Source organism: Piliocolobus tephrosceles, chromosome 1 (assembly GCF_002776525.5).
Source record: "Piliocolobus tephrosceles isolate RC106 chromosome 1, ASM277652v3, whole genome shotgun sequence".
In the NCBI taxonomy this organism is placed as follows: Eukaryota; Metazoa; Chordata; class Mammalia; order Primates; family Cercopithecidae; genus Piliocolobus; species Piliocolobus tephrosceles.
The window spans coordinates 205,813,623-205,826,283 of NC_045434.1; the positions used below are offsets into that span (position 1 = coordinate 205,813,623).

General features: G+C 48.5%; 1 protein-coding gene across 2 annotated transcripts in view; it reads left to right on the forward strand.

Moving 5' to 3' along the window:
* The window catches only part of SPATA21 (spermatogenesis associated 21), a 48,360-nt gene that overhangs the window by 2,003 nt on the left and 33,696 nt on the right, over window positions 1–12,661 (forward strand). The window contains exons 2-4 of one of the 2 annotated variants that reach the window (XM_023193508.2): window positions 4,330–4,509; window positions 7,748–7,899; window positions 10,780–10,987. In XM_023193508.2, the coding sequence (XP_023049276.1) occupies window positions 4,381–4,509; window positions 7,748–7,899; window positions 10,780–10,987 (489 nt within the window). In that variant the 5' untranslated portion in view covers window positions 4,330–4,380. Of the gene's footprint in view, window positions 1–2,519; window positions 2,654–4,329; window positions 4,510–7,747; window positions 7,900–10,779; window positions 10,988–12,661 lie in introns of both variants that reach the window. The other variant, XM_023193509.2, reaches the window with a different exon arrangement.

The following is a 12,661-nucleotide window of genomic DNA, read 5'->3' on the forward strand; positions in this document are numbered from 1 at the left end:
GCTGAGACAGGAGAATTGTTTGGACATGGGAAGCAGAGGTTGCAGTAAGCTGGAACTAGGCTGCTGCACTCCAGCCTGGGCAACACAGCAAGACTCTGTCTCAAAAAACAAAAAAGGATGAAGGCTAAGGCTCTGAATAGACATTTTTCCAAAGAAGATAGAAGACAGACAAATGGCCAATAAGCACGTGAAGATATTCAACATTATCGGCCATTAGGGAAATGCAAATCAAAATCAGAATGAGATAACACTTTACACTCACACCCACTAGGATAGCTATAATAAAAAAGACAAGTAAGGCCAGGTACAGTGGCTGACACCTGTAATCCCAACATATTGGGAGGCTGAGGCAGGAGGATCCCTTGAGCCCAGGAGTTCAAGACCAGCCTGGACAGCATAGTGAGATTCCCATCTACAAAATATTTAAAAATTAGCCAGGTGTGGTGGTGTGCACCTGTACTCTCAGCTACTCAGGAGGCTGAGGTGGGAGGATCCCTTGAACCCCAGAGTTGGAGGTTGCAGTGAGCTATGATCATACCACTGCACTCCATCCTCTGTGATAGAGCAAGACCCTGCCTCAAAAAATAAAAAATAAAAAGACAGATAATAACAAGTGTTGGAGAGGATGCAAAAAAATTGGAACACTCATATGCTGCTGGTAAGAAGGTAAAATGATACAGCCACTTTGAGAAAGTCTGGCAATTACTAAAAAGCTAAACATAGAGTTGACATATGACTCAGCAATTCCACTCCTAGATACATACCCAAGAGAAATGCAAATGTATGTTCATATAAAAACTTGTACGTGAATGTTCATAGCAGCAGCATTCATAATAGCTAAAATGTGGAAACAGTCCAGGCATGGTGGCTCACACCTGTAATCCCAGCACTTTGGGAGGCCAAGGCGGGAGGATCACTTAAGCTCAGGACTTTGAGCAGCCTGGGCAACCTAATGAGACCTCGCCTCTATTTAAAATTTTAAAAATTTTAAGACGAGCCAGGCATGGTGGCATGCGTCTATAGTCCCAGCCAGCCACTCAGAGGCTGAGGTGGGAGGATCACTTGAGCTGGGGAGTTTGAGGCTATAGTAAGCTATGATTGCACTGCTGCACTCCAACCTGAGTGACAGAGCAAAACCCTGTCTCAAAAAAAAAAAAAGGAAAAAAGAAGAAACAACCCAAATTTCTATCTAACGGATAAACAAAATGGGGTATATCCATACAGTGAAATATTACTCAACCATAAAAAGGAGTGAAATTCTGATATGTGCTACAACATGGATGAACCTTGAAAACATGATGTTAAGTGAAAGAAGCTAGTCACCAAAGACCACATATTGTATGATTCCATTTATACAGAATGTCCAGAATAGACAAATCCACTAAGACAGAAAGTAGATTAGTGGTTACCTGGGGCTGGGTTTGGGGTGGGAAGATTAGGGATGATGGCCAAGGGGTGTGGGGTTTCTTTTTGGGGTGATAAAAATGTTCTAGAATTAGGGCGAGGGTTGCATAACTCTGTGAATATCCTAAAAGCCATTGAATTGTAACACTTTAAATGGGTGAACTGTATGATATGTGAGTTACATTTCAATACAGCTGCGAACAAAGAAGGGTCCCAAGTGATCTGAAAGGGAGACATAGTCGATATTTGTCAACTTCTCTCCCAGTTCTGCCCTTGGATTCCAAGCCCCTCTAACTAGCGTTGGGGCGTCCCCTCGTTGTCTAGCTTCTCACAGTTAGCAAGCTCCAGATGTGGACAGATGGGGGCTGGAACCCCTCTGGGCTCCAGTAAAACTTCAGTAAAACTTCAGTTTGTGGAATACTGAGGCCTGAGAAGTCCAAGTCTGAGCCTGCACATTCTCAGGCAGAGACAGTGGACAATGGGGGGGGTGTTTGAGGGGCGTGGGGGGAGATTTTCCCTAGGTGGTTCATCCACCCCTGAGACAGGAAGACTCAGAGGAAGCGGGAATGGTTAGGGGAACCCTAATGGGAAAGAGGCTGGGCAGGGGCAAGGAACTCCAAGGGAAGAAAGAAGAACTTGGCCACAGCCCTGACCTTCCTGCTCCAGGTGAGAGCCTGGTGCTTTGTGAGGCCAGAGCTGCTCCGGGGGTGGGAGGTCACCCCACCAAACCAGCTGAGGTCTGGTTTGCATGGTAGGGGTGCAGCTCTAACTGAAGGAAGGACCTGGAGGACAGGAAGAGGAAGTGGGGACTTGAGTCAGCAGCTATTAAGTGCACTTCCTCTGTGTCCCTGGTAAACTGTGGGAACCGTCAGGACACCCAGTGTATCCCCCAAGGCCTGACGTCCCTAGCACAGGCACATATCATTAAATGGTTATTGATTGCACGAGGAAATGAATGAATGACTTAAGCTTCTTTGTAGACAAAATGATATGGTGAGATGGGCGGCCGTGGGAGTCAGACAGGCCTGGGTTTGAATCCAGTTCCTCTGCAGACTGGCCATGTGGTATTGGACAAGACATTGCTCGGAGCCTTAATTTCCCTATCTTTAAAACAGGGCTGAACCCACTGACCTCACAGGGGCTGTTAGAATACTGTTTACAAAGATTTCCAGCACATAGAAGATTCCTCCATGGATGCTGGCGGGCCTGCATGATATAAAGTGGAAGAAGAACCATCAAGATCTTCAAGGTCATATGGTCTCACTATGGGAGGAAGGGGTGTGGGGTTAGGATTTACTCCTGGAAACTAGTTAACAGTGAAAGGGGATCCATGTACCCATAGAAATGGCGCTGATGTTGCCTCAAAGGAATTCAGTGGCTGGAGAGAGAGTTCACATGGTTGGAAACTTGGAGAAGAGGGAGGAGCTTGAAGACTGGGTTGGGGGCTATTAGAAAGATAGAAAAAATGGGAGGTGGGCACAGAGGCTGGGATCTGTGGGACTAGGATTGCAGGAGCCTGCCTGGATTAAAACAGAAAATTTGTGTAGGGAGTGGTGGCACAGCTGAATATGAGGTTGGATGAAAGAGGTGGAGGAAAGACAGTAAGAAAGCCTTTAGAAATGGCCAGGTGCGGTGGCTCACGCCTGTAATCCCAACACTTTGGGAGGCTGAGGCGGGTGGATCACTTGAGGTCAGGAGTTCAAGACCAGTCTGGCCAACCTGGTGAAACCCCATCTTTACTAAAAATACAAAAATTAGCCGGGCGTGGTGGCGGCCGCCTATCATCCCAGCTACTAGGGAGGCTGAGGCAGGAGAATTGCTTGAACCCGGTAGGCAGAGGTTGCAGTGAGCCAAGATCACACCACTGCACTCCAGCCTGGGCAACAGAGCAAGACTCTGTCTCAAAACAAACAAAAAACAAAACAAAACAAAAACAAAAAGAAGAAGAAGGCCAGGCGCAGTGGCTCACACCTGTAATCCCAGCACTTTGGGAGGCCGAGGGGGGCGGATCATGAGGTCAGGACATCGAGACCATCCTGGCTAACACGGTGAAACCCCATCTCTACTAAGAATACAAACAAATTAGCCGGGCGTCGTGGCGGGTGCCTGTAGTCCCAGCTACTCTGGAGGCTAAGGCAGGAGAATGGCGTGAACCCAGGAGGTGGAGGTTGCAGTGACCCGAGATCGTGCCATTGCACTCCAGCCTGGGCGACCGAGTGAGACTCCGTCTCAAAAAAAAAAAGAGAAGAAGAAGAAGAAAAGAAAAAGAAAGAGAAAGGATGTGTCCAGGGCAGGGTGTGGGTGCTGTGGTGACCTGCAGATTGCCACTGGAGACCTCGGGGCCCTGAGACAGATGGACAGATGTCCCCAGTTCCTGTTCCTTAGCTCCATTTAAGAACATGGAGTTTTCATCTATAGCAGGAGCAGCTGTGACATTCTTGGACTCTCTTTAAAAGGCTCATTAGTATTTTAAAGGCTCTGAGAAGTTGCACAGGAAAGAGCCTGTATCATTTTGCTTATCACAGCACTTTCCAAAGGCATTTAGCCTTGGAACCCCATGGAGCATCTCAAGGGACCAGTATGCCAAAGAATACCCTTTAGGAATGTCGCAGACGGGGAAAGTGCCTGGGTTTTGGGATTCAACAGGCCATAGTTCAAATCCTCGTCTGCGACCTAGCAGGTGTTGGATCTTGGGCAAGTCTTGTGCCTTCCAGAGCCCCTAGAGTCATTGTGAGAACTAGGAAAAGCATGTGGCTAAATGGCACGTGGCTAGCTCTCTGGTTTTGAGGCATGCCTCTCCTTGTGAGGCCTGGCCCTGCCTCTTCCCTCCAGCCACGCTGTCTACATTACAGGCTCCACATGGGCTCCTAAAGCAGCAGTTAGGTGATGGGCTTGGTGGGAAGCTTGATTGGATTTCTCCTGTAGGAGCACAGTAGCTGATGCCCCTCACTTGGCACCTGTGTTGGCTCTGGCATCATGGACAATAGAAACACCCAGATGTACACAGAGGGTAGAATCAAGGTTCCAGGGACCCAGCCAAGCTCTGGCCTGAGGATCACCATAAAGCGGGCTGGTGTTGAGCCCACCATACCAGGAGTCAGCCAGGTAGGGACCTGCACCCAATGTTCTGATCCATTCACTCCTAGTTGGCACATTTCCCTTCCCCTGCCCAGGCTTCCTCCCCAGCTGCTTTAATTAAGACTCTGTTAAAAATGGACACAAAACCCAATTCAAACTGGATTAAGCAGAAAATAGAATATATCAGTTTGGGTAACTGACAAATGCATTCATAGACTTCAGGTATGGCTAGATCAAGGTGCTAAATGAGTATCTCTTGGCTCTATGTTGCTCTGTGTTGGATTCATTCTCAGGCAAGCTCTCCCTGCAAGATGGCAGGGGTTGCCCTGGCCACTCCAAGATTACATCTTCCCATCTTACATACTCTGGTTTAGCATTCCAACAGGAAGTGAGCCTCTTTGCAATAGTTGAAGCAAGTCTCTAGCATCACTGTCATTGGCCCAGATTGTGGTTAGATGCTCATCCTTGAACCAGTCACCATGGCAGTGAGGAGTGGTCTAGATCTCTTGATACAATGGAGACAGAGGTGACAGGTGGCTCCACTGAGACCCATGGGCTGAATGGAGAAGAGAAGCTTCCCAAAAACAATGCTGGCTTCTATAACGGAAAGAGCTACAGGGTGAGCAAACTCAGAATTGCCTACTTGCTCTTCTAGGTGCCTTCCATGGCCTCCAAACTCCCATTGCAGCCTCCAGCCCAGCTTTATTCTCCTGACAGCTACTCAGGGCTTCCCTCCATGCCCCTCCACAGCGCCCGGCCTGCATCCTAAGCTTCCATCACACCTGTCAGCCTCTTTCCATCAAATATGTTTCTTTGTTTGTTTGTTTGTTTGTTTTTGAGACAGGCTCTCACTCTGTCACCCAGGCTGGAGTGCAGTGGCATGATCATGGCTTACTGCAGCTTTGAACTCCCAGGCTCAAGCAATCCTCCTGCCTCAGCCTCCTGAGTAGCTGGAACTATAGGCGTGGCATGTGCCATCACACCGAGCTAATTTTTTATTTTTTTGTAGAGACAAGGCTTTATCATGTTGCCCAGGCCGGTCTTGAACTCATGGGCTCAAGCGATCTGCCTGTCTCAGCCTCCCAAAGTGTTGGGATTATAGGTGTAAGCCTCCGGGCCCGGCATCTTTTTTTTTTTTCGAGACAAGAGTCTTGTTCTGTCACCCAGGCTGGAGTGCAATGGTGTGATCATGGCTCACTACAACCTCTGCCTCCTGGGTTCAAGTGATTTCCATCTAATTTTTTTGTATTTTTAGAAGAGATGGGATTTCACCATGTTGGACAGGCTGGTCTTAAACTCCTGACCCCAAGTGATCCACCCACCTCGGCCTCCCAAAGTGCTAAGATTACAGGTGTGAGCCACCGCGCCCTGCCAGCCTCTTTTTGAATGTGCCAAATAGCATGAACTGAAGAGCATAAAGAAGACCCTCCTCCCCATCCAGTTTCCTCAGGGCCAAAGATATCACCATTTAAAAAGTCAGCCAGTCGGGCGCGGTGCCTCATGCCTATAATCCCAGCACTTTGGGAGGCTGAGGTGGGTGGATCACCTGAGGTCGGGAATTCAAGACCACCCTGACCAACATGGAGAAACTCGGTCTCTACTAAAAATACAAAATTAGCCTGGTATGGTGGCGCATGCCTGTAATCCCAGCAACTCGGGAGACTGAGGCAGGAGAATCGCTTGAACCTGGGAGGTGGAGGTTGCAGTGAGCAGAGATTGCACCATTGCACTCCAGCCTGGGCAACAAGAGTGAAACTCTGTCTCAAAAATAAATAAACAAACAAACAAATAAAATAAAATAAAAAGTCAGGTGCCATGGCTCATGCCTGCAATCCCAACACTTTGGGAGACAGAGGTGGGTGGATTGCTTGAGCCCAGGAGTTAAAGTCCAGCCTGGGCAACATAGTGAGACCCCCTCTCAAAGAAAGAAAAAAAAAAAAAAGCCAGGTGCAGGTGCAGTGGCTCACGCCTGTGATCCCAGCATTTAGGGAGGCAGAGGTGGGAGGATAGCTTGAGTCCAGGAGTCCGAGACCTGCCTGGGCAATATAGCGAGACCCCGTTCTCCACAAAAAGGAAAAGAAAAAAAAAATGACAAAAAAAAAAGTCAACATGCCTTTGGGTATGTTCCCTGTAGCCTCTGTTATAAAGCCTTGCTTTCCCTGGGGCAGGGAGAAGGCCTGGAGGGAGGAGCTTAGGAGAGGAAGCTAGGAAGAGGAGGTTAGGAGAGACGCTAGAGGTAAACATTCAGGGCTTCCTTCACCCACCCATTTATTTTTTCAACAAGCATCGTCATGGGGTCCCAATCCCACCACTTACCCAGCTGTATGACATTGGGCATGTCACTGCACCCCTTTGAGCCTCATTTGTTTTACAGTGAGGACTAACTGGGTTAAATCCCTAGAAGGCACCTAGCACAGGCCCTGCCTCATAGTAGGTGCCTGTTAGTATTAGCTCACATCAGAATCTTGTATTATATCAAGGGCAATTAATCAAGTCCATTTGTTTGGAGTTTGCTGACTCTGGTGATGCTTGGAGCTGGGTCTCAATCACTGGCTCCAGGTCACCCAGCAGGAGAGTGACAGACCATGATAGTGATCAAAACCCAGTTCAGGCCAGGCACGGTGGCTCATGCCTGTAAGCCCAGCACTTTAGGAGACTGAGACGGGTGGATCGCTTGAGGTCAGAAGTTCGAGACCGGCCTGGCCTACAAAAAAAAAAAAAAAATACAAAAATTAGTTGGGCATGGTGGCACACACCTCTAATCCCACCTACTCGGGAAGCTGAGGCACAAGAATCGCTTGAACCCAGCAGGTAAAGTTTGCAGTAAGCCGAGATCTCGACACTGCACTCCAGCCTGGGCAACAGAGTGAAACTCTCTCTCAAAAAATGAAATAGAAACTCAGTTCAAACTACAGCCTGCGTTTTGAAGGCATGGGAATTGTCAAAGGCCTCTCTTGGACCTTGTGAGAGTCTTGGGGTCCCCCAGGGTGCTCTTTCAAGCTGTCCTTAGGGCAATCCCCTTGTCTCGGGTACTAATCTGGACTCCAGTTCGTACCAGAGCCTTAAGTGCTGAGCAACAGCAACAGCAGCCCCCATCTCTGCCTCTTGGTTCCTGCTCACCCCTCTCCAACAGCTTCCCCAGTCAGGCCCGGGATCTCCCTATCCTTGAGGCCAGGAGAGTGCCCAGGGAGGAGTGGGAGGGATCGCTCTAGAATGGGTACTCAATGCCAGCCCTCAAGCCAGTGCCATGGATATCTCTGTCCAGGTCATGTTTCCAGATGCTTCGGAAGTGGGCAGCAGGAAGCAGTTCTCATCAGCTGCAGGAGGGCCAGAGAAGGGGCCCAGATACAGAGACACATTCAAGGAGGGGCCTTCAGAGCTCAGGACACAGGAGCAGAGGCCTCCAGCAAGACCAGGGTGAGCTGAGGGGCTTTCCAGAGAACAGGTCCAGGAGACAACACCCTGTAGCCCACTTGTGAGGGAGAGAGAATGGAGAACTCCCAGGCCAAGGCAGCTCCACCTGCCACAGCACCTTGTCCTTCTCTTTCACTGCACCGGTTGCACTAAGGAGTTCGTGTTCACCTTTTGTCTGAACTACCCCAGCGAGACCACAAACATCTTTTATGTGTCTTGTTTGAGGAGCATCAGGTACCTGGTTCAGCCTCAAAGCCCTCGTGCCTAGTACTATGCCTGACACATAGTAAATGTTCTATAAATATTGATTCACTAAGGCTGGGCGCAGTGGCTCACGCCTATAATCCCAGCACTTTGGGAGGCTGAGGTGGGCAGATCACGAGGTCGGGAGATCGAGACCATCCTGGCGAACACAGTGAAACTCCATCTCTACTGAAAATAACAAAAAATTAGCCAGGCGTGGTGGTGGGCGCCTGTAGTCCCAGCTACTCTACTCGGGAGGCTGAGGCAGGAGAATGAAGTGAACCCAGGAGGCGGAGCTTGCAGTGGGCGGAGATCACGCCACTGTACTCCAGCCTGGGTGACAGAGCGAGACTGTCTTAGAAAAAATATATATATATATTGATTCACTGAATTAATAGAATAATGAACAAAAAAAGGTTGGGAGACACAGGAACACATAAAGATATACACGTAATTGTTTTCTAAATTTTGTATATATTTTTAAATTTTTCTACAACAAGAATATATTCAAAAAGAGAAAATCAAGAGCGAGCCAAAGAAGGCAATGTGAAAGGCTTGGGTAATAGAAATAATAAAGACTAGCTGGCTTAGCTGGATTTGACTATAACCAGAAACTCCTAAATAGCCTCCTCTACAAGAAAAGTTAAGAGAGACAACTCAAGACAGGTCCGAGGCCCACTGAGACAACTACTGCATACCATGCTGGTGGAAACAGAAACCATTTAGGCATACCTGTTTCATCAACGTGGCAATTTGTTTAAACTGCCTTGAAACTACCTTTATCCTCACCCATTTCTGTTTTTTTTTTTTTTTGAGACGGAGTCTCGCTCTGTCGCCCAGGCTGGAGTGCAGTGGCCGGATCTCAGCTCACTGCAAGCTCCACCTCCCGGGTTTACGCCATTCTCCTGCCTCAGCCTCCCAAGTAGCTGGGACTACAGGTGCCCGCCACCTCACCCGGCTAGTTTTTTGTATTTTTTAGTAGAGACGGGGTTTCACTGTGTTAGCCAGGATGGTCTCCATCTCCTGACCTCGTGATCCGCCCGTCTCGACCTCCCAAAGTGCTGGGATTACAGGCTTGAGCCACCGCGCCCGGCCAATTCAGGCAGTTTTATGCACAAAGATTTTCACTGTCACATTATCTTAAATACTAATAAATTGGGCCGGGCACGGTGGCTCACGCCTGTAATCCCAGCACTTTGGGAGGCCAAAGTGAGTGGATCACCTGAGGTCAGGAGTTCAAGAGAAGCCTGGCCAACATGGTGAAACCCCGCCTCTACTAAAACTACAAAAAAATAAATAAATACTAAAAAATTGGAAACCCCTGAAGCGCCCACACAACAGGGAAATGGTTAATGATGGTTATCTATAAAATATGGAATTTTATACATTTAATGAATGTAAAAAACATATAAAGCATGTTTCTGAAGGATTTTTAGCATAGGAAAAATGTAGGCTATGATGTTAATTGAAGAAAGTAGACTAGGCCAGCCACAGTGGCTCACACCTGCAATCCCAGAACTTTGGGAGGTCAAGGTGGGAGGATCACCTGAGGTCAGGGATTTGAAACCAGCCTGGCCAACATGGCAAAACCCCGTCTCTACTAAAAATATAAAATTAGCCGGGCTTGGTGGCACATGCCTGTAATCCCAGCTACTTGGGAGGCTAAGGCAGGAGAATCACTTGAACCCAGGAGGCGGAGGTTGCAGTGAGCCGAGATCACACCACTGCACTCCAGCCTGGGCAACAAGAGCGAAATTCCGTCTCAAAGAAAAAACAAAATATATATATGTGTGTGTGTGTGTGTGTGTGTGTGTGTATGCAATGGCCAGGCACCATGGTTCACGCCTGTAATCTCAACACTTCGGGAGGTTGAAGTAGGAGGATTACTTAAGCCCAGGAGTTCAAGACCAGCCTGGACAACATTGTGAAACCCCATCTCTACAAAAAATATGATAAGATTAGCCAGGCATGGTGGCATATGCCTGTAGTCTCAGCTACTTGGGAGGCTAAGGCAGGAGGATTGCTTGAGCCCAGGAGGTAGAGGTTGCAGTGAGCTGAGATCGTGCCACTGCATTCCAACCTGGGTGACAGAGCAAGACTCTGTCTCAAAAAATGCAAGTATACATATGCGTAGGAAGAAGCTTGGAGGAAACACTCCAGAACACTAAAGTGAGATCTGATAGACACAGCTTCAAATTTTGAAGTTATCTTTAGCTTTATGACCTTAGGCTCAAATCTCTTGTCTTCTCTGCATCCCAGTTCTGATTTTTGTTTCATTTTTTTCTAAAAAATAGTTTTAAAAAATACTATAAACCTTAAATTCTAGGCTGGACGCAATGGTGCACACCTCTAATCCCAGCACTTCGGGAGGCCGAAGTGGGAAGATTGCTTGAGCCCAGGAGTTCAAGACCAGCCTGGGCAACACAGTGAGACCTTGTCTCTACAAATAATTTTGAAAGTTTAAATTTTAACTCCCCCAAACATTGACATCAAAGTATCTATGATTTGGGGAATTCCTGTGAGTCCTCCATTTGTCCTTCCAGGCATTAGGTATGCACCTATGGTATGTCTAACCCTATAAGAACATAGAACAGTACCCCAGTCTGGGAGCTGAAGTGTCACTTTGTCTATTTTCTCCAGGAAGAAGCAGTCCTCTTGGGTCCCCAAGGAAGGGTCCCAGGAGCTGCAAGCAGGCCAGGATCAGAGTGAGCTGGGGTTGCTGCCTTCCTGGGTTCCTGAAGGACCTGAAGGGCTGCAGCAGCTGGGCTCCAGAAAGGAGATCGAGGGCCAGCAGAGGAGGCAACGGAACCAGGGAACCGGGGAGGATGAGCCTCCTGAGAGCCGCCAGGTACCCTCCTAGGAGATCTGGGAAGAAGGGTATGGAATGACCTACCACAGAGGAGGTGAAAGAGCCCCTCCCACCATGCCCTCCATTCTGGTGCATGTACCTGTAGTCCCAGCTACTTGGCAGGCTGAGGCAGGGGGATCCCTTGAGCCCAGAAGGTCAACGCTGCAATGAGCTACGTTCAGGCCACTGCACTCCAGCCTGGGTTACAGAGTGTTTGCTCCCCTCTGTGCCCTGAAGACGTCAAGCACTCAGTCTGTGGGTCACTGGACTATTCCCCCAGCCTACATCACAAGCATTTAAGTCTTGTTTCCAGGCCGGGCGTGGTGGCTCACGCCTGTTAATCCCAGCACTTTCGGAGGCCAAAGCAGGCGGATCACCTGAGGTCGAGACTAGCCTGGCCAACATGGTGAAACCCCATCTCTACTAAAAATATAAAATTAGCCAGGTGTGGTGGCGCGTGCCTGTAATCCCAGCTACTCAGGAAGCCAGGGCAGGAGAATCACTTGAACGGGGGACGTGGAAGTTGCAATGAGCTGAGATCGCGCCATTGCACTCCAACCTGGGTGATGAGAGCAAAACTCCGTCTCAAAAAAATAAATAAATAAAATAAAAGGCCGGGCGCGGTGGCTCAAGCCTGTAATCCCAGCACTTTGGGAGGCCGAGACGGGCGGATCACGAGGTCAGGAGATCGAGACCATCCTGGCTAACACGGTGAAACCCCGTCTCTACTAAAAAAAAATACAAAAAATTAGCCGGGCGAGGTGGCCGGCGCCTGTGGTCCCAGCTACTCGGGAGGCTGAGGCAGGAGAATGGCGTGAACCTGGGAGGCGGAGGTTGCAGTGAGCTGAGATCCAGCCACTGCACTCCAGCCTGGGCGACAGAGCAAGACTCCGTCTCAAAAAAAAAAATAAATAAATAAAAAAAAAATAAAAAAAAAAAATAAAATAAAATAAAAATAAGTCTTGTTTCCAGAGTGGCCCCACGGTATGTCAGTGGGTGCAGCGGGGAGGGAGGAGGTGCCAGGTTCTGTATACAGATAATATTGGGACATGCTGAGTTTAACAAAGCCAAAACAGGTTTCTGTATGCTATGATATCCTGGAAGCAGTTTACTAGCTGCTGAGCCTTTGTAAGATTTTGCAAGATACGATTAGAGGCCAGGTGCCGTGGCTTGTCCCTGTAATCCCAGCACTTTGGGAGGCTGAGGCGGGAGGATTGCTTGAGCCCAGGAGTTTGAGATCAGGGCAACACGGTGAAACCCCGTCCCTACAAAAAATACAAAAGTTAGCTGGATGTGGTGGCATATGTCTGTGGCCCCAGCTACTCCAGATACTGATATGGGAGGATCCCCTGAGCCTGGGGTCAAGGTAGCAGTGAGCCAAGATCATATCACTGTGCTCCAGCCTGGGTGACAGAGTGAGACCTTGTCTCAAAAAAAAAAGATATGGTTAGAGTATATTGCCTTTCCCAAACTTATTTGACTACAAAATCTTTTTTTATTTTAAGTTTTTTTTTTTTTTTTTTTTGAGACGGAGTCTCACTCTGTCACCCAGGTTGGAGTGCAGTGGCACGATCTTGGCTCACTGCAAGTTCTGCCTTCCAGGTTCACGCCATTCTCCTACCTCAGCCTCCCAAGTAGCTGGGACTACAGGCACCTGCCACCATGCCTGGCTAA